At 49.3% G+C, this 27,706-nt stretch overlaps 1 protein-coding gene across 5 annotated transcripts in view; it reads right to left on the bottom strand.

Annotated features, from left to right (window-relative positions):
* The window catches only part of Ptpn14 (protein tyrosine phosphatase non-receptor type 14), a 147,512-nt gene that overhangs the window by 91,403 nt on the left and 28,403 nt on the right, over positions 1 to 27,706 (bottom strand). For 2 of the 5 annotated variants that reach the window (XM_052200026.1, XM_052200029.1), the window contains exon 2: positions 940 to 1,248. In XM_052200026.1, the coding sequence (XP_052055986.1) occupies positions 940 to 1,113 (174 nt within the window). In that variant the 5' untranslated portion in view covers positions 1,114 to 1,248. Of the gene's footprint in view, positions 1 to 939; positions 1,249 to 2,526; positions 2,993 to 13,465; positions 13,650 to 27,706 lie in introns of those variants that run through there. The other 3 variants (XM_052200027.1, XM_052200030.1, XM_052200028.1) reach the window with 3 other exon arrangements.

Below are 27,706 nucleotides of genomic sequence, written 5' to 3'. Positions count from 1 at the left end.
GAAACAGTGAGCTTCCCTTGCCACAACAGCAGCAAAACAAATTCCTTCTAGTGGTGACCTGGCAGGTGTGGCGGTGCAAGGCTGTGATCCAGGCTGGGTGGTCTGCTTGGGTCCCACAGTGAGACCCTGTCTCAAATAACGAGAACAGACAACACAAGCGAACAGCACACAAGAAGCCCAGAGGGACAAATGCCTATCTTCACAGCTCCCCACGGTGCTACGGCAGTAAGTGCTTCACATTCAAGCAGAGGACTGTGAGTTCGATTCCCAGACCACACATAAACACCCCAGGTATGGCACGCTTGAAGTCCCAGGCTTGGGAGTTCAGGGGCAGAGACTAGGCAATTCAGTGAGAGGCTGTCTCGAAGGATGTGGACAGACTCCTGAGGGTGACACCCACGGTTGTCCTCCAGCCTCCAAGGTCACACAAATGCACGTGTGAGTTAAAGAATTAAAAAAAAATGCTTTCTCAACGTCTCTGGGTGCCTCTGACTTTAAGGGTTATTTGCTCCTCTACTTTCTGAGGGGGAAACACAGAAACAAACAAAGGCAGCTGCAGCCGTCCGGAATGTGGGCGGCTTCTCCTTGTGACGCAGCATCAAGCCTGAATGCCAACTGCCCACTCAACTGTTTTAAAGAAGAAGAAAAAGCCAGCTTTGGTGGGGAGAGTCTCTCATTCTTACCTCCCCCTACAATCTCACAAGGGAACAAGAGGAAGCCCACTCCCCCACCCAGCTTTAGACCCCTCTCCTGGGAGCACTGGTGGTCTCCTGAGCTGCTAGAGCTTCCCCGGGCCACACCCACACTAAGGAGAGCAGGTTCTTTTAAACACACGCTTACACTGAAAACACAGGTGCCAACTTGTTATGCAGATAGCTGATTCCTCTGAAGAGCCCCCTCTCTGTCCCCACAACACACAGGGACGCACGCACGCCTCACCTCCCTCAGCTCCAGCCTCTGGGCCACTGCCTCGAGGCACTCTTGCCCGGTGCTTTCCACCGACAGCGTGCACTCGATGACGTTGCTGTCCAGCAGGCGGATCCGGGTAACAAAGCAGTTCTTGCTCAGGACGTTGTAGCGCCGAGTCCTGCGGAGCTTCAGGCCGAAAGGCATGGCTCAGCCCCGGGCACGCCGCCCTCCTCTCCTGACACGGGCGCCCCTGAGATGGCCTCAGTAGTTCTGTGTTGGGGAGGTCACGCTAAGGTATGGAAGAAGGTGTCCATGCCCACCAGGCTCTCTGCGGGATAGCTGTGGAGGAAACAGAGAGTCTGATCATGAACTCTGCATGGGGAGCTGTCAGTGGTGCAGTACACACATACACACACACACACACACACACACGTACGTACATGCACACATGTGCATACATACACATACACAGAAAACACACACAAACATACACATACACATAAACACACACACATGCACACACATACACACACACACACAAACACACACATACATACATATACACAAACACACACGCACACACATACACACACCTCCAAGGTGCCTTGTTAGAGACTGCTTCTCACCCTCTCTCCTCAGGGTGACATTGGAGAAGACCCGGGAAGAAGAGGCGGTTAGCAGGAAGAAACCTGTCACAGATGCACAGCCCCCCCAGCCCCCAAGGTACCCCATGCCCACTCCCTTGGCACCACCATCCTCTCAGGACACTCTGCGTGAGGAGCAGACCTGGAGGAGCTTGAACTGCTCAGAATATTCTTGTTTAACTTCATGAGAAACCATAGGAGATAAACTTCACCACACTTTTGTACTGAGGAGGGGCTGGCAAGGTGGCAAGGTGAGAAAGATGCTTGTGGCAAAACCTGGCAACCTGAGTTCAGTCCCCAGAGCTCACACAGCAGGAGAGAGCTGACTCCTGCAAGCTGCCCTCTGACCTCCACATGCATGTCCTGTCATACACATGACCACATGCATGCAGTTAGGATAAATAAATGCACGCAATAGAAAATAACTGTACAGGTAAAAAGCAACGTAGTGGCCCTGAAACCTCGATCGAATAATCGAATAAAAATTTCATCTTGTTTCTGCCCTACAACACTAAGTTTCATAACCATGTTTACCTTTTAATACTTACTTTGTAGCTACTTATTTAAACATATGATGGAAAGGGTAGCAGCTTACATTTAACACCGATACATCCTACTCTTTAATTTACAATACAGAATTCTCACTGTCACCTTTCTTTTGGTGCCAAGGATCAAACCCAGGGCCTTGCTCCTGCTAGGCGCACACTCTCCCTACGAGCTGTATCCCTAGTCCATAAATTATCTAAGTTCTTTAATGTTCCTCAAAATCTTCCTCTGTGCCCTTTTTCTCCACAAATATTTAGACAGCTGTGTGGAACCACCCAGATGTGGTTCTGTCCCTTTGCAGATGACTCGGTGCGAAGGCCCTGTCACCGATTACAGATCAGTTAACCCACCAGTAACCAGACTGACGCTCTGACGTCCCACCAAAGTGGCAAACACAAGCACCAAACGCCAAGCTAAGTGGCTTTACCGTTGCACCCCGAGCCAGCAGTGTTCTGGTTGGGGGTGGGGGTGCGCAGGAAATGTCTTTCAGGAAACTCAGCAGCACGCGGTGAGCTTTTCCATCCAGCTGCTCCCACTGGGCTGAGAGGCCGACTAGGCAGACATCTGTGGTAACTCAGGCAGGTGCGCGCAGGGTGAGCCCTCCCTCCATCCTGACAGAGCACTGCCCGAGCTCCACTGACTCCTGAACGGGCAAATACGAGCCCCTGGCATCTGTAGGAATCGGTCGACGACGACGGATAAATGAGCTGTCTGTGATATTTATACGCCACTCCCTGCCAGAACCCCAGGCCTCCTGAAGGTTGTCAGGGTATAACCCTACAACACACCAAAACACAGTCGCAGGCTCCCTCAGAAGGCTTTCATACTTGCCCTCGGCACATTCCTGAGCTTGGCAGGTACATGTTTTATGATACCTTAAAGTTCATATGGCCAGAAATGCTGGCTTGGTAAAATAGATTAACATTTCTAAACCACTTTATGTTGGCAGAGTATCATGTTTACTTCCAAGCCACGCCAGTCTGATCTCCTGATAGGGACAGAAAATATGGAGGGACCCACCCAACGTGGGGGAGAAAAGGGGAAGGCAGAACATCAAGTGTTTACTAACGAATTCCCTCTGCTTACTGGAGCACAGGGCAGGCAGGCTAAGATTCAATGCCTACATTAAGACAACCTTAAACAGACAGAAATGTTTGCTCTGCAGACACCAGATGCATTTCTCTTCCCTGGCCAGGCTCTTTATGTTTGGGCGTATCTCCCTTAAACACCTATGAAAAGAATGTGGCTGGCTTGGTATCCCAGCAAAAACAATCTCTCCACATATTCTCCAGCATGACACAATGCACAGATGGTGAAATAACCATCTCCACAGCCCAGTGTGTGGATAACAGCAGTCTTATAAGGGACAGAACACGCACACACCAAATAGTGTCAGTCTGGCACTCACTATCCCAGGGCCCCGGTGACAAGGGACAGAACGCTCCATCTTTCAAACCACTTTTCAACCACCTTGCAGACGACCTCCGAAACAGCCTTCGGACATGTCTATAGACAAAGCTAACAAACAAACTGACATCATGCCTAGAAAATATCTATTTCACTTTTTTTTTGTTTAATGATTCTGATCTTTGATTTGCCAGATAAGGTCCCAACAATAACTGCAAGAAAACTGGTCTGAACCTTTAGCAAGTCGACAACTAAAAAACCAAGTATCAGATGGGAAGGTGCCTCCCGGGCCGAAAGTGGAGAGATTAGGAAAAATAAAAGGTGATGTATTGGGGCTGGAGAGATGGCTCGGTGGTTAACGGCACTGCCTGCTCTTGCAGATGAGCAGAGTTCAGTTCCCAGCACTCACATGGCAGATAACATAGCTGTGACTACAGTCCCAGGAGAGCCGATACTCTCTTCTGGTCTCTGTGGGCACTGTAGACACACGGTGCACAGACATACATGAAGCCAAAACTCATATAGAATAAGGGCAAAAAACTTTTAAATATCATAATGCCTGTGATTTTTAAAAAACGAATTATTTATTTTATATAGGTAAGTACACTGTCGCTATCTTCAGACACACCAGAAGACAGCATTGAATCCCGTTACAGATAGTTGTGAGCCACCATGTGGTTGCTGGGAATTGAACTCAGGACCTCTGGAAGAGCAGTCAGTGCTCTTAACCACTGAGCCTTTTTTAAAGAATTATTTATTTATTTTATGTTTATGAGTACACTGTCACTGTCTCCAGACACACCAGAAGAGGGAGTCAGATCTCATTACAGATGGTTGTGAGGCACCATGTGGTTGCTAGGAATTGAACTCAGGACCTCTGGAAGAGAGGTCAGTGTTCCTAACCACTGAGCCATCTCTGCAGCCTGCCTGTGATTTTTAAATGGTATGCATATGTGTATGTATATATATATGTAGACATAGACAGATACACATGTACACACATGTGCACATATACACAGACTCAGAGCTGGAACACAGCTTGTTAGGTGTGACAGCAGTTAGGTGTGAGCAACAGTATACAGACGCTATCAATGCTCTACTACTCTGCAAACCTAAAAATACTTTCATGACAAAAAGATGACGGAGAAAATGCACTGCTCCGTGTAGATGACGTACTAGTACCTCAGGCTTTCTGGCTTGATGGGGGAGGGTCTCCGTAAGCAACATCATCTGAGCTTATTTAAGGAAAGGATCTATTCAGCACAATTTGACCGAAACCCCAGCCACTCAAAGCTAGAAATGCATCTCTTTCTCCTCCACATCACTGCTCACCTCAACGAAAAGCTCCTCACACCTGCTCCCAGCAGTGTGGAGCCACAGAGCCCTGCTTCTAGAAGGAACTGCAGGCGATCCTGACCACACCTGGTCTAGGTGTGACACCTGGAGGGTCCCAAGTGACCGGACACTGTAGTGACACGGTGAGAGAGCTTGAACTCCGCTCTGTGCTAGTGTTTTATGGGCCGTGAATGAGCCTCGATTCTTCAGTTCTTGGGGAAACATCCCTCACACCCGTCTTCCATCCCATAGCCTGGCTCCCGGCGCCTGGCCCGGCTTCCCCAGGGAATCTCTGGGGTTCATGGCAGTCGCTCTATCACATAAAAACATAAACCCAGAACTGAAAGTCACTGTGTCAATGACACTTTCAACTTTCCCAATAAAAACTGTTTTAAAAATATATAACAAAATGCAGAAAAGGGGGGAAAATGAAAAAAAAAAAAACAACATTGAGGCTCTGTCTCAGCATACTCAGAAAGGCAGTCATTTGGAAAGCACGCGACCTGTGGTCTCCACCCCTCCGGAAAACCCCTATCTCCAAAAACAGTTACATTGCAACTCACAACAGTAGCAAAAGCATGGATAAGACGTAGCAACAAAGTAATTGTATAACGAGGAACTGTATTAAAGGGTCGGCAGCATTAGGCTGGGAACCACTGGGCTAGAGAGAGGGGTCAGTGTGTGAGTGCTTGCTGTATTGTATACCCAGGAGGACCACACACACACACACACACACACACACACACAGACAGAGAGAGAGAGAGAGAGAGAGAGAGAGAGAGAGAGAGAGAGAGAGAGAGAATAAAGAAGGAGTAACAAGCAGGAAAAGTGACAGAAGGGAAGGGACCTAGCACACCCAATGGGAACATACACTAATTTGGACACTATAGAGGTCACTGTGGAAGTTTCTTCAAGAAAATAACAATAGAGTGATCCTCCATATGATGCAGCGGTATCTATATCACTCCTGGGCAGTTGGCCTGAGGGTGCTGAGCTGACAGACCCAGAGACTCTCCTTGCTCTTCAGTGCTTACTGCAGCACTAGCCATTCACTACAGCTGAGTCCGGGGCTGACCTGGGTGTCCAACATCAGAAACAAGCAAATGAAACTCAGCGGCTTGTTCTCAGTTGGCCACGAAGAAGAACAAAGTTACTGTCTGTAGGGAAATGAAGGCAACTGAAGATAATCACACAGAAAAAAAACGTGTGCTTGCAGTAGACGTGGGAGGGGCTGCCGAGCCGCTGGGGGAGGGGCGACAAAGGGCACAGAGGGAAGTGGGGAGAGAATCTGCTCAAAATACAGCGCACACCTGCATGAAAATGGCCTTATGTAACCCATCACAATGACACTGAAATGTGCTCTAAGAAAGGGAGGCAAGATCAGAGTACTCCCGCTACTTAAATGGTTTTTAAAAATAGGAACTATTTTTATCTCATTGAAAGTAACTTTTTAATTAATTAATTTATTTTTAAGAATACTGTGGGGGCTGGGGTGGTGGCTCTGTGGGCAAAGGGTTTGCCACAGGGACATGAGGACCTGAGCTAAAATCAGAAGAACCCATGCAAAGCCAGGCATGGTAGTGCTCATCTGTCAAATCCTAACTGTGAGACAGGAGGATGGAACTATCCCTAGACACACTCAGGCATCGAGCCAGGCATGCGAAGTTGGGCAGTAAGCCTGGCACATGCTGTGCTGAACCAGAGTCCTTGTCCCCAAACAAGGTGAAAGGCAGAGCCAATAGCTGAGACTGTCCTCTTCACACTACTGTGCATGTGCAAACCTTCACTAATATGCATGAACACACATGCACATGTACTCATGCACCCACACGCATGCACATACACGTATACACATGCACATACACTTGAGCATGCACGGGCACACATACACCTGCATGTACACTTCTGCATGCTCCTGTACATGCATGCACACACATATATACACAAGCATGCACGCACATACACATGAGCACATACACATGAGCACACACGCATATGCACACATACACCCACATGCAAGCTCTTGGGCACATACACACATATGCACACAAATTACAGGTAACTATTTAAACTATGGGTTCCTGGGAACAATGAGCTGTCAATGTCAAGCTCTTCTGTTCTTTAAAAGCCACACCATTCTGATGCAGATATCACCAGAGAGGTAGAGAAACTGTACACTACAGACTCAGAGCACTGCAGTGTAGGGGAGTTCTGCACTTTCGCCTCAGTTTTGCTAGAACTAAAAAATATTCTAACAACTAAAATCATTTAAGAAAAGGGAAGTTTCAAGGGTGCATGAGATGGCCCAGCAGTTAAGAGCACGAACTGTTCTCTAACAACTAAAATCATTTAAGAAAAGGGAAGTTTCAAGGGTGTATAAGATGGCGCAGCAGTTAAGAGCACAAACTGCTCTCCCAAAGGACCAGAGTTCAGTTCCCAGCACCACACTGGGCAGCTAAGCGCTTGAAACTGCAGCTCCAGGGGATCTGATGCCTTCTGCCTTCTAGAGGCACACTGTGCTCACACGCACAAACCCATACACACATACACATAATTAAAAATGAAGTAAGCTGGGTCTTTAATCCTGCATTCAGGAGTTCAATACAGGTGGCTCTCTGTAAGTTTGAGGGCAGCCTAATCTGCATATTTATTAATGTTCAGGCCATCCAGGGTTACAGAGTGAGACTCAAAAAACTAATGACCCCAAAATCTAAAACTAAAGCAAAATAAATCTTACTAAAATTAAAAATGAAAGACTTAAAAAAAAACACTTAAAAAACATCACTTTAGTTAGCTATGATCCCAGAAACTATCCAGTGCGCTGCTGCAGGCTGTGGTGGGGGCTCCAGCAACCAAGACAACTTTTTTACTTAGGAACAACAGTAAAAAGTAACAGAGCTAGCTCCTGATTTCTTCCAAGACAAGCAGTAACGTATCCTCACTTGAGAACATTCGGATAGCCATTTGCATTCCTCGGAGCACCCTAGAAAGGCAGAACTGATAAAACAGGCATTCAACACAAAGAGGAGACAGCCTGGGTCAGTGAAGACACTGCAAACTGAGCCGCAGAGGTGGCACAAGCCTGGGACCACAGCTCTCGGGAAACTGAGGCAAAGGGATCAAAGTTGGAGACAAGCCTGCTGTACATAGTGACTTCATAGCCAACGTAGGCTAATAATGAGACTCTATCTCAGAGTCAGGGAAAAGAAGGAAGGGAGGGAGAGGAGAGAGGAGAAAAGGGGAGGAAAAAAAAGACATTCATAGTGGGCACTGATGCAGGAGGATGCTGGTTGATCTGAGCTATGGAGCATTACCCAAGGAGCCAAGGCTTGCCTCAGCCCCCGGGCCTGGGCTCGACACCAGCTCTCTCCACTATAAAGGCATTTAGAAAGGCACTCGCTATTCAGTAGGCTGCACAAGTTTCCCAGCAGTTCCTCTTACAGCATGCTAGGTACACACACACACACACACACACATACACACAAGCCACGTAGTTGGCACACAGGCACTTTACTACCTTAACAGCCGTGTAGAGAAAGTCCTTTCAAGCAAGGAGAAGGTGTCAAAGCTTAGCAAGATGTAAGCTGAGCCCTGGGCTCCTCCCACCCCCACCCCCAGCCCCCCACCCCCACCCAGCACCAATATCTGGTTATCCCATGATTCTGACACCTCAGGCATAAATGGCTTTTTAAGTGCTATCCTGGGGGGGGGGGGGGGATGACTTTGGGAGAAAGAAAGAAAGAAAGAAAGAAAGAAAGAAAGAAAGAAAGAAAGAAAGAAAGAAAGAAAGAAAGAAAGAAAGAAAGAAAGAAAGAAAGAAAGAAAGAAAGAAAGAAAGAAAGAAAGAAAGAAAGAAAGGGAAAGAAAGAAACAAAAAAACAAACAAACACACACTGTTGGTATCAGGATCTCCAAACCCAGTGACATCACACCTAGGTGACAGAAACAGCCACCATATTCCCAAAGTGCACTTGGCTGACCTCTCACCAGTGCCTGTGGCTACATCACTGTCTCCATATATAAAAGGAAGACCCCTTTGATATCACTCTCTTCCCCACATCTCTTTTGGCCACCACCTTTGCCCTTCTCTCCTTCAATAAACTTCACATGGAACTCTTTGGCCCGGTATGCACAACGATCACAACACACACACATTTTACTCAGGAGCCTGGGCACAGAACCTCGTGTCTCCGGTGGTCCTTCTGTTCCAGGAGACAACTCACTGTCAAGAACTTTGGACTTCTAAGTTTACGACACAGCGAAGTCTTCTCTCAAGGTCTCCCTCCACCCTTGGACTCCTGAAGGGAAAGATGTGTGTGGGATTCAAGGCCACCACTGTAGCTCTGCACGCAGCAGGAGCGCAGCAGGAGCCCAGAGGGCAAAGGGTTGCATGCTCAGACCCAGGAGCCGGCATTGTGGTTCTATGACCTGCCCATGGAAGGAATTTGGCACCTTATGGGTCTGGCTTTGGGGCACTAGGAGAGGTTCCTGGTATGAGGAGGGGTTATTTGGTTCACTGGTACTTTGGGGGAAAGAAAAGTACAACTCATGTTTCCAAAAGGAATTGCCCTCCACACGAATCGTCCTTTCCCTGCTTTTGTGTGGTCCTTCTACTGAGGGTGAGGACCTCTCAGAGAGAGATGGCACACTTCACACAGGGACTCTGCAAAAGGATTTGCTGGCGCACTTTAGCGGTTCCACGCAGTCTTGTTTTTAACAATAGTAAAGCTTTCAACAAAATCCTTCATCGAAGTTACACACACACACACACACACACACACACACACACACGGGCACACGGGCACTACAAAAACAGCTTTCTGACCCTACACTTAGCTGATCACATGAATCCTTAAACAGTAAGTTCTTCGCTGAATGACCAGCCGAGTCTTTAGGGAAATGAAAGGGAAAATAAAACCCAAGCCTTACACATGAGCACAGTTTCTTTTCATTTCCCATACTATGTGATACACATATTTACTCCCTAGCCCCACCCTGCCCCGCCCTGCCCCACACCACCCAGCCACGTTAAGTCTGAGTTCTGAAGTCACTAAGAGACGCTAACCGCTTGGTGTTTACCAATAGCCGCTGGAATTTCTCCAGCATTCCTCCGTGTTAAGACTCCCCAGCACACCTCACAGAGCTATGCAGCCGTGCAGCAGTGAGAGAACAGACTGACAGGACTCGTCCACCCCGTGTACAAACCTGTGGGGACACGGCTTGACTGTCACACACTGCTGCCATGCTCCCTTGGGAAAGTCACTGTAGGAGATGGAAGGAGCATTGAGAGGGACTTAAGCTGTCTTCTCTCATCACCTCTTAAAGGACACTGATAGAGCTGGGCTTAGTTTGGTGAAACTGTGACTCTTTCCCCGGTGTATTTTAAAAGTCTCACTGTGTTTTCTTGGGCTCCTGAGGAGCTGGAATGACGAATGTTTGGATTTCAAGGGACTCGAAACAAGTCACTTTTAAGAAAACGTTTTTTTTAATAAGGTCTAAAACTCAAGTTCTTTGGTTGCTAAAGAAAACAGCCATGGCATCAAAGGATTTCAAGATTCCAGCTCCTTTTAAATAGTCAGCAGAAAGATGAAAATTTGTCCACAAACACAGTTTCCAACTTCCCTGTGTAGTTGTAGCCACGTAAATGACCTTTCAAGCTGTACTGTGTTGACACAGTGGTGAGGGGAGGGGAGGGGACACAATGGTGGGAGACACAGTGGGGCAACACTGCTGAGGGGACACTATGGGGGGCACTGTGGGGAACACAATGGGGGTGACACTGGGGGGACACTGTGGTGGGGGACACGGGGGGACATTGTGGTGAGAGACACTGGTGGGGGACACTGGTGGGGAACACAGGGGAGGATACAATGGAGGGACAGTGGAGGGCCACAATTGCCAATTTCTTGTGTGAGAAGTGAGCTATGCAGCAACCTTCTTAGAAAAAACCAAGACCAAGAAAAGGAGCCAAGGAGCCACAGGGTCCCTTGCACTGCAGCTACCATAAAACCCTGTGTCCAAGGAAGTCCAATCTCACCCACACCTCACTTCCTATCTTTACAGAGCCCCAGATGCTCTCTGCCTTGCCTCTCAGCAAGGCTCCCAGTGGCTTCTCAGAGACTGTGGCAGACTCACACATCACAGGAATTCAGATCTCGGGGAGGACGATAAATCACAGAAACAAAACACTCCACGGTACAGAAAGCAGCCTCCAAAACTGCCCCCCAGCAAACAAGACAATTCCGTGCCATCCGACTGGCACAGACCGTGACCACATCGTGGGGATGCACAACACCAAGGCACAGGCATCAGAAGTTCGAGGCCAGCCTCTGTGGTACACTAGGAGACACTCTCTCAAACACTAACAACAACAATATCCGTCAAGATATCTCTGAGAGAAGACAGGAAACAAATACAGTGAAAGAAGTTCTGCCCTTGGTGGTTAAAGTAACAGAAAAGGCTGCAGAGAGGCTGCAGAGAGGCTGCAGAGAGGCTGCAGAGAGGCTGCAGAGAGGCTGCAGAGAGGCTGCAGAGAGGCTGCAGAGAGGCAGACCCTCCACTGTCCAGAGCCGCTTCCCTCCACTCGACGTGGCCTCATCTTCCACCCTCTCACGCTCAGAAGCAAACCAGCTCTGGAAACACTGGGAAAATGTGGTTCCAGCTTGGAGGAAGCAGAAGCCCATGGGAGAGCAAACGGTTTTAGGAGTCCCCCAGGTACCCATTAGCACTCTGTCATCCTGCGCTCTGTCACCCTGCTTTCAGGTGGCTGTAGATGGAACCTCACTCTTCGCTTATCTGAACTCTCAAGTGTCCAAAATGCCCCTTAGAAATAATAGTAAGCTGTCTAGAATTTGCTTTAAAAAAGATCACAGGGTAAAGCCAGGCATGGCAGTACATACCTGTAATTCCAACAGCCTTTGCTGAGGCAGGAGGATGCTAAATAAGTTCAGGGTTAGCCTGAGGTACATGATGAACTCCTGTCTTCAGAAGTTAGTTAGTTAAGTTACTTAGTTTCTTAGTTACTTAGTTGGGGGTGGGGGTAACAGGCAAACAGATAAAATTGTGGCAAAGGAATTCTGTGGGTGCCCAACTGAAGGAATACTGCCCATTCGTCCACAGCTATTGAAGCAGGGGAAACATGATCTGTCAAGGGTCACGCCATTCTCTGGAATTTTTCCTATGTCCACATTTTTCCATAGTAAAAGGATGGAGGTTTTTTAAACAAAGGAGCCCAGCATTTTTCTTCCAACATAAACTTTCTATTCGCCCTTCCTTCCAAAATAAAATTTAAGTCAGGCACAGTGACACACACTTGTAACCCTAGTACTCCAGAGTCTGAGACAGGGGGATTGTGAGGTCCGTGCCAGTCAGGACCACACAGAATGTCTTTGTCTCAAACGACAAACCAGCAAACAACAATCTCTACATTTAGGTAGATCAGGCTGACGGCATTAGTACTTATTTCATTTTAAGGCACAGCACAGAGGCTGATGAGGAACCGGTGGGTGAGGGGCTTGCTGCCCTCCCAGTGGCCCGAGCTCCTGCCAACCCGTGAGGTAGGAGAAAGCCTGACTCCCAACGAGCTGTAATCTGAGCACCGCACACGGGCACCGCACACGGGCACCGCACATGGGCACCGCACACGGGCACCACACACGGGCTGCAGCATGCCCACTCCCCATCCCCACACAAGAGGATAACATTTAAAATATAATGGGGGCTGGAGAGATGACTCAGCAGTTAAGAGCAATGACTGCTTTTCCAGAGGCCCTGAGTTCAATTCCCAGCACCCACATGGTGGCTCACAAACATCCATAATGAGACCTGACACCCTCTTCTGGTATGTCTGAGGACAGCTGTAATTGTACTCATACACAAAATAAATAAATCTTTAAAAAACACAAATAAAATAATATACAATGGAGACACAGTCTGGACAGCCACCAGCACATAAGACAGAGGATGGCATTGGTTTTGCAATCGTGGCAGGGCACCTGATCCTCTTACATTTCTCAAAAGACCCATCTCTCTATTCGTGCCAAGATAGGTGCCCTCGGACTCCAGCATCCTTTTTTGAGAGGAGGAGGAGGAAGATCTGCCGTTCCCCCCCATTCCAACTCTGACTGTTTTGTGTGAATAACTACAGTACATATACTAGACTGTCCCAGCTAATGACAACTGGAAACCAGAATGGGGGATCCTCAGAACATCAGAATGCTAAGCACTTCAGAATGCAATAAGGAGCAACCCCTATTTACCAAGCAAGTCAAGGGGAGGAGCCCTCTGCAGGGAGGCGACTTACAGACTGGGCAAGGGAGACCACAAGAGAGGTGCAAGGATCTGCTTGTGATTCCCCGGGGACTCAGGATCCACAAGCTCAGAACCAGAGCTTTCTCTGACCTGGTGTTCTTACACCAAGAGCTTATAGAGGGATCTGAAGCTGGGACAGGACATAAAGACAAGAGCAAGCACCCACAAACCAGGAACCCGCAACCCCATCGACCCACTAGTCTCGCTCATTCACAGTGAACATGCCAAGACGCCCTACGTGGAGAGCCCTGCGGCTGGGCCCCTGGTACAACCCTGGGTCTCCATGGGGAGCTCCCTTCCCAACTCCAGCTTACCTAGATGGCTTTCCTCTACTGCTGAAGGGTGGGGGAATCCAAGCAGGTCATCAGAACTTCTTCAAAACTGACTTCAAAGGCACACTCACCAAAGCAACTGGAGAGGTTCAGCAGCCCAGGCACACTGAGGAAGCAAAGGAACTTGCCCGGAGCCTCTGGAGGCCTGTGCTAAAGCACAGGCAGGCTCCTGGGGAAAGGCAGTGCCCCTGACCTCCCTCAGCAGTTTTCCACACCTCCCTTTCCCGTTTCCTTCCTGCCCTGGGCTCAACTCTCTCGGCCAAGAGCTCTGTTACTTCCTATCCAAATTCCAGTCCAGTGGATGTCCAAGCTGCCAACTAGAGCCTTCTCCTCTCTCCCCCATCCCCTCTGCCCTCTCCCCTTCTCCCTTCCCATTCCCGCTTCCCCCTCCCCCCCCCCCCTCTCTCTCTCTCTCTCTCTCTCTCTCTCTCTCTCTCTCTCTCTCTCTCTCTCTCTCTCTCTCTCTCTCTCTCTCTCGGTCTGAGTGCCCAGGGCACACCACCTTGCTCCCTTAAGGAAGTCATTTGAACACACAAAGCTACTTATGAACTCCCTCCCTCCCTTCATTTCTTACATGAGGATGCTTGTACACATCAAGCTTGACCACACAGAGTCTTGTTAGAATCACAAGCTAGTAAGACAGGCTAGGGATTCCTTATCATACAGGTTTCAGATTTCCAGATTATTTTTTTAAAAATTGCATGTACAGAATTAAATATTTTGGAATGAGACCTAAGCACAAACATGAAACTAACTTGTTTCATAGATCCCTTCTCTATATAGCCTAAAACTAAAGTACAATATATTTAACGATGTTGTGCAAGAAAGGCTGGGGAAACAGCTTAGCAGGTAAAGTGCTCGCTGGGAAAGCCTAAAGACCTGAAGTTGATTCCCACAGCTCACACAGAAAGCTAGGGGGTGTGGTTCCATGCCTGTAATACCAGCTCTGGAGGGGCAGAGGGAAGAGGGCCTAATTGTCAAGCCTGAGGTCCCAGTGAAAAGGCCCTGTCTGGGAAACAAGCCAGGTGGCTCCCAAGGGAACACATCTGAGGCTGACTGCTGGTCTCCACACATATGTATATCACCTGTACACACACACACATACACACATATATACACACTTGCGAATATGCACCTATCCATGCACATGTGCATGTATTCAGTGCATGCAGCCAGTCAAGCCTGATGTATGAACTCCCGCTATTTATACAACACTTGCACTGAGGAAGTTTTGGATTCTGAAACCATTTCCAGTCTCACACTAGGGGATGGTAAGCTTGTATGTCAATTCCTAGCAGTATACATAACCACTGATGACCATTGTTACTGTTATCATTTCAATGAGTACCGCAGGAAACACACAGATTGCTAAGTACAACCGACCTACTTTGGACAAGCCAACAGTTATGGGACAGAAACATCTCTTACACTCACGCGTTTATCAGAAGGGAACAAAACTAGCAAGTACAGATTCTGAGGAGTCCAGCTCGAGACAAGGTGGGTCTGAGATCAGGCCTGGGATCGCTCATCAAGCAGGTTCTGAAATGTTACACCACAGTCCCTGCCCCGGAGGCAAGAGGCTGAATCACAGGGAGAAAAATGCAAGCAGGTATAAACTGGTGTCAGCTGTTAGAGGCTGTGCAGTCCCCACTGATGTAACCCGCTGTCAATCAGTGGGGTAAACAGAGACGCTGCACACACACACACACACACACACACACACACACACACACCATGGCCCTGTCACTACTGTCCCCTTCTCTCTCACACAACGCATACCACTGCACTAGAAGCATGGGACAATCTGTGTTATATACCATTTTCAGCAACACCACAGAGGAAGCAAGCCACAGCAGATGTAATGCTGTAAGAATCTGTGAGCACCTCACCCGTGCTACCGGATGGCCACAGAAGGTCGACGGCTCAGCTGCCCGGACCAGGGCAGGGTAAGCCTGGACCTCTGCAGGGTAAGAAGCTATGTGGACCCACTGGTCGGGCATCTCCAGCGTGAACAAGAGGGCAAAGGTCAGTGACTTCGCTTCTGAAGTGGAGCTGTTTACCACTGAACACTGGGATACGGAAAACTTCTGAGCGGGGCAGGCTGCTCCACAAGGCGTGCTGAGTCCAAGCCCCAGCACCCCCACGAAAGCACTCCGCCACAGACACACCCACAGGCCGACCTGATCTAGACAATCCTTCATTGCGACTCTTCCTCGTGGTTCTGGGGTGTGTCGAGCTGACAGTTAAAGCTACGCTTCCCGTCCTCCTTCTCAAAGTCTGAACTGATTAAAAGCACTAGCATTTGAGGAATGTTCATTCTCTATCTCTCTACCCCTGCTGCCCTGGCTCTCTTAGAAAAACTGTTTGTGTACCAAGTTTATCAGGTCAAAGCCTCTCTGTACACACTCCTAAATTGTTCTTGAATTTGCCAAATTCAAAGGTTACAGCTTAGGTGACCCCAGCTGGACAGCTTTACACTGTGTTAAAATTTCCTGTACAACAGGCATGTTTGTCTACCGCTGTCCGCATACTAAATCCACGGCTGCCTATGCTTGTGGAACTCTGCTGGTGAGCATTCACGGGCCCCGAGTGTAACTGAAGCTGCTGACCTATGACCTCTCATCCAGGTGTTCACACCTAACAAAGATACAGAGATGTCAGGCTGGTGGGCCTACAAACTTCTGCACACAGTGGGCACGTAGGCACCTCTCTGTGATCCCAGCATGGGAATGGCAGAGACAGGAGGATGCCAGTATGTGGAAGTCATCCACAGCTACACGGTGAGTTTGAGTCAAGTCCTGGCTACGTGAGATATTGTCTCCAAAAAGAAGATGTCACCACAGCTTCTACTTCTTCACTGTAAAAATAATTGAACACCTTGCTTTCTTAGGTACTCCACTGGGAAGAAAAGGAAGGGAGCAGACTTGGAGTTAAAAGAACCAAGTTCAAATTCTGATCTTTTCTCTTCACAGGCCGAGGCATGACTCTGTAATGCAGGAGGAAAGTTTCAATGAAGGAAACTCTCAACCCTAAGAAGGGAGTACGTACGTCTTCACATCCTCTGTTACGGTCACAAGCAGCTTCCAAAGTGCCATAAATAAACACACGCGTGACGTCTGGCCTACATGCTGGGCGTGATGCGCCATCAGCCCTCCAGGCCCCCTTTCCTCCGGGGAGCTTCTGAGAAGGTGAGACACGGCTTCCACATTGAGACCCAGCAGCAACATCAGATGACTGAACTGCCTCACAGTCACCTTCTGTTTCCTCAAAATCTATTGACGCACACAGCACAGGACCCTGTGCTTCTCCAAAGAACTGGAAGAACCGTCTCTCTCTCCAGAGCAGGCTGAGTAAAACGCCAGAGAGGAGAAAAAGCAATGTGGGGCGTGTTCACTGATGGCAGAGAAGGGCGGCGCACAGGCTAGGGAAGGGAAAGACCAAAGAAGAAGTTCGGGGCAAAGTAAAAGGGAAGCAACAAAGACTGTGGCTCGTGGAGGAGATAAGCTCCCAGTGGAGAGAAGCTTGGGTAAAATTCTGCACCCAAAACTCATCACTGTAACACATGACACAGAAACAATGGCAGGCCCAAACAGTACAGGCCAGGATTGAAGACTGAGATGCGCTTGCTATCCCACTGTTGCACGCCATCTTAGAAACGGCTCCATTTAGTCCAACATGGCGGCCTTCCTGAAGCCATCAAGTCTCCAGAGTGTGGTGGCTGATGTCAGATTGGCAAGCGGACTCTGAGTCTGCAGTAAAGTAGGCCGGCATTGTGGGATGGGCTTCATCCTGTCACCTGTACCTCAGAGCTCAAGGACGCATGGAGGGACTGGAAATAAAGGATGACTCAAGGTGACCTCAACTGGACAGCCCATCCCTGTGATGACCTTCACAAGGTTAAAGTGTCTGGTAAAACAGACACGCTCTGTCTACTGCTGTTCCGTATCTGCCACTACTCATGCTCAGTTTCTTTAAGTTTCTCATTAAAAAAAAAAAAGATACCTGGGGGACCTGTGGTTGGGGAGGTGACTCTAAGAACTTGAGGACCTGGCTTTAACTGGGGAATGGGAATCAGAGACAGAGGCAGGGGGATCCCTGGAGTTCACGAGCTACTCTAGCCTTATCAGGAATTACCGGGAAGCCTCGAGTCCTAGTGAGAGCTCTGTCTTACAAAACAAGGTAGAGGGGTTTCTGAAGGTATTACCCTAGGTTGACCTCTGTCCTTCACGCACAAGTGCCACATGCCTCCACACACTCAAAAGTAAACAAAGAGGGTGGCCGGCAACAGTCCCACTTGAACTTCACATGCTCTAAGGTAAACACCCCACTCCCCGCTCGCTCTCTCCTTTAAGCTCAGGCTCTCAGGCTTTAAGGATCTCCTGGGCCGCATGCTACTATGGGACGAGTTACCTTCATAACCTAACACGCAGAGGTGGGGTTCTCAGTGAACAGAAAACAGAGCCAACGCATGGGATGTCTAGCTAGGGCTATTAATTAATTAAGAGTAACTCTCTTACTTTTTAAGCTAGGACTTTGGAGCTGGCTGGGCTTAAGTAGCAAATTTTGCTTGTAGCAAAAATGAAGATATTTACACACACACATGTACACACACACACACACACTTTTTTTTCCTCATTGACAATTCATTTCAGATCAGTGGGGAGAAGCAAGCATACGCGTTGGAGATTCCATGCCCTGTGAGACGGGAGAATTTCAGAGTGGCCACACTACAATGTTCAGAGGGCAAAAGCCTGGCCCAGTGAACGGGTGGACCTTCTGGAAGCCTGGCTAGGAGGAGCGAGGTGGCAGGTATTGTTGGGTTTGGGGCGGGAAGTGAGTAGGTGGTAGGCAGGGAAGGACTTGAGAATGGAAGAATTGTTTGGATAACTTCGCAGGGAGGCCGGGATGGCAACAGGAAGCCACGGGGCTTCAAAAGGGCAGTGCAGGGCCAACCGAGGTGAGGGCAGTCACGTGGGAACTTACTGGAGAGGAATCTGTGGGGCAAGGTGGTAGGTGGGAATTTAGCTGTTCAAGAGAAACAGCCAAGCAAGAGTGAAGGCGAGAGAGGCAGAAGCAATGGCCAAAAGCAAAGGCAAGTCTGCGCACCACACGGCTCAGCAGCAAAGACCCACGAGCTCACAGGGAGCAGAAAACAGGATGCTGGGCGGAACAGGAGGACTGCGAGGGTGATGGGGAGGGGAGAGGGGCACATAACCCCTCCAAAACACTCGCCTCCATTAAGGATGTGTTACAGCTTGGTTCAGAGCACCCCAAAGACTCAGCGGCCAGGAAGCTTCTCAACAAAGCCCTCCAGGCTTCACTGAACACTTGTGGAATCTACGATGATAGAGTATTCAAGCTGAGTACGTCTGGGGTAACCCCCGGCGGCTAGCCCTTAGAGAAAAGGTGTTAGATTCTCCGTGGGGTGCTTGAGAATGGGTGGAGATGAACTGGTGGATGCGGAGCGAGGAGACGTGGACCCTGATGGACATCCAGAACGCAGCTGACTAGGCCCTGCATTTCTAAGCTCATCACCACAGCAGAGAAGGCCAGCATGCCTGCAAACGTGAGGTGATAGCACAGGGCTGCTGTACCTGCAAACATGCAGGGCTTCTACTCTGAACTGAACCACAAATAGTGGTATTGACCACCAGGCTGAAGACAGTTGCCTTCCATACTTGAAATGTCAAATCCTGAGGTACTGACATCTGTGGGTACTGGTGCCATTGTGGTCAGTACGGTGGTGGACAGGGGTCAGTTATGATTAGTAAATTAGTTAGCCACACCCTAACTTTACTAGCGGCTACAGCTGCCATTTCTGCAGCGCTTCCCCAGCTACAAACTCTTCTCTGGCTATTCTAGTACGTCAACCTTATCACCTCCCTCACTTCCCAGAGGCACAGTGACATGGGAAAGGTCTAAGTCCTTACCTGACGTAACACCCTAGCTGGTGATGGAGCTCAAGCTGTCTGCAGGAAGCTGTGTGGCAGGACGTACGAACACCTATCTACCTTCATACCTTAAAGTAATTTGCTCAGAGGTGAACTCCCTTCGGAGGCCCCGAATATCGAATATTGGAACGATAGGATCCAAGTTGCTCCGCATCTCAGGGTCAGAGAAGAAGTAAGGGGTAGAGCTGAGCGGAGAACAGGCTGGAGCTGGTCTGCATCCTTCAGAATGGAAGGTGTGCGTGTGGCCTCTCCCAGGCACAAGCCCAAGGATTCACAGGTACGCTTCCTCTTCTCTCCACACAACAAAAACCTCTCAGGGCCCTCCCTCTCCCCAGCAGTGAGCCCAGGACAATCTTGAGAGTCAGCGCTTGAAAAATAAACCAAACCGTGTCCAAGTTCCAGGCGTTTGTGTGCCGGAAGGCCGAGCTTTAAGGAGGCACATCACAGTGTGTGTGAGATGCTGGCCCAGGAGCTGCAGGCTCCAGGCTCTTTCCCGCTCACGGGCACTTCTGCCCTTTGCTCTCAGATTATCCGTAGCATCTTCTTTTCTTTAGCTCTACTTTTAGGGCTAGTTCTGTCCCCCTCCCCTGACCTTTCGTCAACAGAGAGGAAAGCTGTGGAGACCTCACCTTCTAGTTCGCGGAAGGCAGCCCTTCTAACACAAAGTGCTCGGGACAGCTGGTTTACATGGGAAGAGCTGTCACCTGTGTGGTATATAACATCCTAAGATGTGAGGGCACATCTTAAATCCAGCAGGGTCAAGCCCCAACATGCAAAGGAGCAACAGAGCTGACTGTTGACAGCTGTTAACATTAGCAGCTGTAGCAGCCCAAAGCATGCACTTGACAACAACACACACACACATACACACACACACACAGCACATGCACACATGCACACATGCACACATGCACACATACCCCTACTCAGGGGAAGAAGCCTGAAGACTTACTTCAGTGTTGGGTTCCCAGTGAGATTACTTACTGGAGAAGGGGAGTGCCTTCGGGTCTCACAGGGGACACTGGGGACTTGTGGGAAGCCCCCTGCACCTGAGGTCTTTGTGACCAGGCACTCTCTTCAGCAAGCCTCCAGGACTCAATCTGCAGTTGCAGACAGAGATTCCTTCCTGCCTCAACCTCCAAGGAACTGCACTTCTGCTGCACACAAGAATTCACTCCACAGCTGCCTCGGACCTCTAAGGCCTGCTAATCCTGCTGGTGACCTGCAGGCTGGCTCTCTGAAAGGGATTGCGCTGTGTTGGCATCCTGACACCCTCCAAGAGCTGTGAACCCTAACACTCATCGGGAGCTGTAACAACTCAGAGTCACATCCTGGTGCTCTGAGAGCTCAAACCTGTCCACTTGCATCCTGCATGCCGACGTTTTAAGTTGCCTTATGCAGTTTAAGGTTGTCAATCCCAAACTGACAATCAACCAAGGGTCTCCTTCGCAACTGGCTGCAGATTCACTGTCTCTGTTCTTCACTCGTCAGCTCCGGTATTTCGACAAAGTCTATTAAGTTGTCTGTTTTCCAAGGTACATCATAATGTCATTGCTTTCTGAGAAATTCACCCCCAGCTACATAAAGGGAAGGAGGATCACATAATGGCGGATCCCAAAAGCTGCCCGGCTGGAACTGGAGAAGATGAATTAGACACTAGCATCCAAGCTGAGGAGCATCAGGGAGACACTTGCTGTCTTAAAGTTGGCATTTAAACCAGGACAAGAATCCAAAGCACTTTAGAAGGCAGGTTAAGCAGTGGCTTAGAAGCTAACAGGCTGGCAGGTGGGAATAGCCTTCTCCCAGGTGTCTGAAGGAGGCAGGTGTGGGCAGCACAGATGACCAGGCCCATGGCCACATGAACATCTGTGTCTCACACATGAGAAAAAGGACTTGAAGGACAGCCTTCCTAAAGATGCTATAGCCTGCCTCCAGCATCACAGGAATGAATATAAGGAGCAGAGCAAAATGCCAGGGCTGGGAAGTCGCACCCCCATTCGACCGGCAAACCCTTCAAACACGACCACCTGAACCACACTCGGAGAATATATGTGTCGACATACATCAATGCATTTCATAGCTAACAAACATGTCAACCTTTTTCGCTCTTTGAGACAGCTTCTCATGTCAGCCAGGCTGGCCTCAAACTCCCTAAGTAGCTGGGGGGGGGGGGTGTCTGGAGCCTGCCTCCTCCCTTTGAATGCAGGGATCATGAGCAAGCATAGCTATATGCAGTTTTATGCAACACTGAGGACAGAACCAGAGCTGCGAACACACTGGGCGAGCACTTCTGCCCACTGAGCTACATCCCAGACCCCCCTTTAAAACATGAAACCCATTTTTACTGAAGCGTACACGGTAGGACAAGAACACGTGACATGAACAAAGTGGAAATCAACAAATCCCTCCCCCTACCACACTCCAGTGTTGGAATAGTCAATGGGCCATTTTTGTGTGTGCGAGTCTTTAAGGTAGAATTCTCAGTTATTCAGGGAGGGATGGGCAATGCACCACTTAAGAACAAAATCCACCCAAGCTTCGCTCCTCATAGAAAAGAAAACAAAAGCATCCAGGTCCTGAACTCACGGCAGGATCCAACGATTAAAGCCACTGACAACTTCCTTAGTGAGACATTCAAGAGCGTGCTTAAAACAAGACTGAAAACGGTGTTCCAACACACGCTGTCAACCCTAGCACTGATGGACTCAATGCTGAGAAACATTGCTTTGGTTTATTTTGGGGGGGGGGGTTGGGTGTGGGTCGAGAAAGGGTTTCTCTGTGTAGCACTGGCTGTCCTAGAACTTGATCTGCAGAACAGCTGACCTTGAATTTAGGGACATCCACCCATCTGCTTCCCGAGTGATGGGATTAAAGGCAAGCAAAACATTTTTTGTTTTGTTAAAAACAAAAAAAAAGAGTGGTTTGTTTATAAAGATGGTAGGAAGAGACGCAGCACTGCATCATCCAGAAAACATCAGGAGGACAATAAACTAGGATGCAGAAAGGAGCATCTCAGACTGGGAGATGGCAAGTTTGCTGCCTTCCTGCCTCCTTTTGGTGACAGAGAGGAAAGCTGTGGAGACCTCGCCTTCTAGTCCGCGGAAGGCAGCCCTTCTAACACAAAGTGCCCGGGACAACTGGTTTACATGGGAAGAGCTGTCACCTGTGTGGTATATAACATCCTAAAGATGTGAGGGCACACAGAATAAATCCATCTGCCACAGGCTTCTCAGACATCGCGCAGAGAAGGAACCTTGTACCTTGGATCCCACAGATGGGATGACCTAAGGTCTTCTTTTCTGTTTGTTTGTTTGTTTTGTTTTGTTTTTTCAAGACTGGGTTTCTCTGTGTGGCCCTGGCTGTGCTGGAACTCACTCTGTAGACCAGGCTGGCCTCAAACTCAGAAATCCGCCTGCCTCTGCCTCCTAAGTGCGCCACCACCGCCCACCTTAAGGTGTTCAAAAACACATCTGAAAAAGAGCTGCCCTATGTGGGACACAGGAGCCTCAGGTCCTTCATCTTGGACAGGAAGTCAAGATAAATTTACTCAGAAGGATGGTGGGGAGAACGTCTGAGAAAAGGTCTTAAAGGCTGCCTGCCAGTGGGACTGGAACTGTAGCTCAATCAGAGCAGCCTGCACAAAGCCACTCCCAGCACCACATACACTGGGCATGGCGGCCCATGTAATCCCAGCACCACATACACTGGGCATGGCGGCCCATGTAATCCCAGCACCACATACACTGGGCATGGCGGCCCATGTAATCCCAGCACCACATACACTGGGCATGGCGGCCCATGTAATCCTGGCACGTGGAAGGCAGAAGCCAAAGGATCACCCTTAGCTACAAAGGCAGTCTTAGCTCCAAAGCACCACAGGCTGAGGAGACAGCCTGGACACACAGATCTCCAGAGGACATCACAGAGCAATCTGGGGATCATCTAATATCAGCTGCCCCTTACATGCATATCTTTGATAAAAAATAAACTTTAGAAACAGGGCAAGAAACAAAAATCGAAGCCAGCCTCACTTTAGAATCGATTTGACATTGTCATTCCCGGGCTGTGTTCTTCCTTCCCTCCCAGCCGGGCCCAGCACTGCCATGGGCAGGCTTGAGGCTGATTAGCAGCTGCTGGCCTGAGTGAAGACGACCCAGGGCAGCCGAGCGGCAGGAGGAGCGGAGACCGAGGAGACTAAGATAGCCAGCCCACCTCGGAACTGTGGGAAAAGGCTCCTCTCCGAAATGCAGCTGGCACCCTCCAGTCCAGGACGGCTCGCCTACATCTTTTTCTATGTTTGCTACAGGTCAAAGGTGAGGTTCCGAGCCTCCTCAGCAAGGACAGACATAGAGCAGCCAAGGTGTTCCAGAAGTGTTTACCATATCGTATACACTGCTTGCCTCTTTCTTATTGTGGAGGACTGTGAGAAATAGAAACTCTAGAACCTTCCTCAAACGCCCCTTCCCTGTAGACAGTGAAACAGCTGTTAGGACCTGGCCAGTGACATCTTGGCTTCCCAATTCTTCCACCACTGGATAGGAAAGGAGAAAAATTCAAGTTGTCTGGGCTACATCCCATAATACAAAGAAACAGTCACTGCCTGATTCCCTTTGTGTGACACTCAGGAAGGTAGAGATTCAGGAAGGTGGCTACCACCCACCTGCTGTGCTGACAGGGAACCGTTTCTGTCAAGTTTGCATGCAAGTACTAGGCAGCCCCTGGAAGTCCAAATACAAGGCTCAGAGTTCCATCCTGGCCCCCTCTCTAGATGTGGGGAGCAGCAGCACACCTATGAGTCATGAACGTGGACTCCGACACTGCCAGGAGACATCACGTGCTAGAAGCGCCTGCTCAGCCCTGGAAGCTGTGTTGAATGAGGCGTCACAGGGTTGAGCTCCATCAAGGGGAGGACCAGCCATCACCAGGGTGAGATGCTGGGCCTGGGGCTCTGGAGAGCATTCCAATTGAATTTGAAAGCAAGCAGAGCCGGGCAGTGGTGGCGCACGCCTTTAATCCCAGCACTTGGGAGGCAGAGGCAGGCAGATTTCTGAGTTCGAGGCCAGCCTGCTCTACAGAGTGAGTTCCAGGACAGCCAGGGCTACACAGAGGAAACCCTGCCGAGAGAGAGAGAGAGAGAGAGAGAGAGAGAGAGAGAGAGAGAGAGAGAGAGAGAGAGAGAGAGAGAGAGAGAGAGAAAGGAAGCAGACTGGATTAAGCTATAGGAACTTAGCATAAAGAAAGGGACTGTCTGCTTTACATAACGACCAAGGACAATGAGCTGATTTGAGAGCCTCACAAACCTAGAACCAGGTTTGTGGGGAAAGCCAGTGGACTCTATTTGTGACCTTGTGCGTTTCCTGTAGCCCTGCACAGCTGAGCAACACGAAGCTCTACAGCTGGATGGTTGCAGCGTCAATGAGAGGGACATCTACAGAGTGTCAGGTCACCTCACTGCACCAAAGCCAGTGTCAGCCAGAAAGCTAACTATAAAAGGAGGAGGCGGAGGCCTGCTTGCCATGCCAACTGCGAGGACCTGAGTCTGGGTCCCCAACACCCACATAAACAGCCAGGTATGTAGCACACCCTGCAACCCCAGAGCTACAACCCTGGGGGAGACAGGAGGGTCCTGGGGGCTCGCCAGGTGATGCAGCAGGATTGATGAGCTCTAGATTCCATTGACCTTTGACCTCCCACAGGGCACATATACCTGCATACATAGGATATACACACACATGCATACACACACACATACACGAATAAAAAGCCAAGTCTTTGAGAACTTGATCATTATTTATAAATAAATATTCTAGCTGGGACTACAGAGTCAGCTTACAACAGGCTTACAGAGAGCATAGGGTAAATCTAAGCCCTGAGGTAGAGACAGACAGACTCAGGCAAGCCATGTGCCTCTACCTAGCCTGCCTGCACAGACTGCACAGGCAGAATCTGTGAGAAAGGCCAGCCCCTTAGGGACATTCCTAAGGGACGGAGAACAAACAGGACCCGGATCACTAGGCAGACTCCTTAATACCAGCTGTCATCCTCAAAACTGGGAAGAGGCCGGGAGGGGTGGCTCTTGTCCGTTATTCTATCACCTAAGAGGCTGAGATTAAAAAAAAAAAAAAAGATTGCTGTTGAGTTTGAGTCCAGCTTGGGCTACATATTGAGTTCCAGTGCAGCTATAGACTAAGACTCTGTCTTTAAAAACCATAAAAGCAGGAGCTGAGGGAGACAGCCCAGTTGTTCCAGCACCTGCCATCCAAGGATACAGCCCTTCCCTTGGTCCCCAGAGCCTGCATGAGCCTTTCATCTCAGCACTAGAGACAGAGAAACAGATGAATTCTTGGGGCCCACTGACCAGCCAGCCTACTCAGCGAGTTCGAGGCTAGTGAGAGACTGTCTTAAAAAGCCCAGGCAAATGGATGGCTCCAAGAAACAACACTGGCCACCGACGTTCACATGACCGACTCACACCACCATCACCACCAAGCCTGTGGCACAGCAAGTTTCCACCAAGCTTGCCTATTATAAAGATTGTTAATAGTGTCCACAGCATGCTTTTGCTATCAACTTAAGTGGGGCAAAAGCTTTATTTAGGGCAATCAATGGTCATCCCAGAACTACTGCTTCTTCACGGTGCAGGGAAAGCGCCACTTTCAACAAGAATGCAAGCGGTGCTCCAAGGACAGCAGATGCTGCAGTGCTCTGTGTGTGTGTGTGTGTGTGTGTGTGTGTGCGTGCATGAGTGAGTGTGCGTGCATGTGTGTTCATGTGTGTGTGAGCACGAGTGTGTGAGAGTGTGTGTATGTGAGTGTGTCTGTGAGTGAGCGTGAGTGAATGTGTGTGTGTGTGAGCATGAGTGTGTGTGTGTGTGTGTGGTTTATGTGCAATCCCCATGCAAGAGTCCATGAGGCCAGAAGATGTCAGATTCCCCAGAACTGCATCTGCAGGTAGTTGTAGGTCATCCCACGGGTGCTAGAAACTGAGCCTGAGTTCTGCAAGAGCAGTCAGTGCTGTTGACTGCTGAGCCATACCCCAGCCCCTGCTCCCTTTTCCTCTCTCCCTTCCAGAGTCCCCACAAACAGTGTCATGCTGTGTCCACTAACAAGAATTCTGCTCTTCTCACAGGTCCCACTGAGGAAAAGATCCTTTTCTGTTGCTCTGTAGCCACCCAGCTGCCTCAGTAAGGAGCCCGCGGCCATCATCCTACAGGCCTCTAACAGGCAGCGCACTATTCATGGATACCACCTGGCTTCTTTCCAAGGCATGAGTCATAAAACCCTCAGGAGCTATGTAAATTCTATTTGCAAGAGAAGAAGAACAACCTTCGGAGTAAGCTGTGCAGGGCCCAAATGTCTCAGTCAAAGAAGGAAGGGCTGGCCATTATTCACCCTGAGTAGCAGCTCTCAACAAAGATTAGGGGTGTGTGTGTGTGTGTGTGTGTGTGTGTGTGTGTGTGTGGCATACTGCAGGGGTTAACCATTAACCAGGTGCCTAACAATACCTCACATGCCTACCCAGCCCTCCCAGTGCTCCATGCTACAGGCGGGAAGTCAAGAATGTCTCCTGTCTGCAAGGCTGCGGGTAAGGTGAACCTCACCTCAAAGCTCAGGGCAGCAGGGCAGCCAGACCTAAACTTAAAGGAGCCTTTATGAACCCTGACTCACCAGCGCATCAGTCTCTATCATTAAACCTAGAATGAAAGCCTGAAGACTATGTGTACAATACCCTTGAACTGTGCAATGTGTCTCCAGGTCTAAATGTGTTTGCTTGCTTGCTTTGTGCTGCTGAGAACCTTGCACAGGTCTGGCAAACCCTGCACCGCTAATCTACACGCCCAGCTCCACGGCCGTATTTGAGTATTGGAGAATTTCAGACAGCTTACTATTCTTTACAAGATTTTGCCAGTATTTGTTCCACATAATACCAATTGGTGGCACCATCAGGAATCACAAACTTGAGTAAAACTTCCAAAAACATTGTCTTGCCTTTCTCATGTGGCTACATGAACGGACCAAGTTTCGGTAAACTCAAGTCGGCGCCCATACATGGCTCCATCTCTGACAAAACCCTTACCTTGCCCTTTCTCCTGTCTGCAAAGCCTCACCTCAAAAATGCCCTATCAGATGCCATAGGAATGCATCCTAGAACACAGCAGCACCCCTGTGGGGTTGGATAAACAGCGAGAGGGCTTCTCAATGCCTAGTGTGTCTAGGCCGTGGCCAGCAGGCTCTGGGGAGCCAAGGTATTTCTCCCCAAGCACAGAAGCCAG

This window comes from Apodemus sylvaticus, chromosome 12, assembly GCF_947179515.1.
Source record: "Apodemus sylvaticus chromosome 12, mApoSyl1.1, whole genome shotgun sequence".
Lineage (NCBI taxonomy): Eukaryota > Metazoa > Chordata > Mammalia > Rodentia > Muridae > Apodemus > Apodemus sylvaticus.
This window is presented reverse-complemented; position numbering and strand designations above follow the sequence as displayed.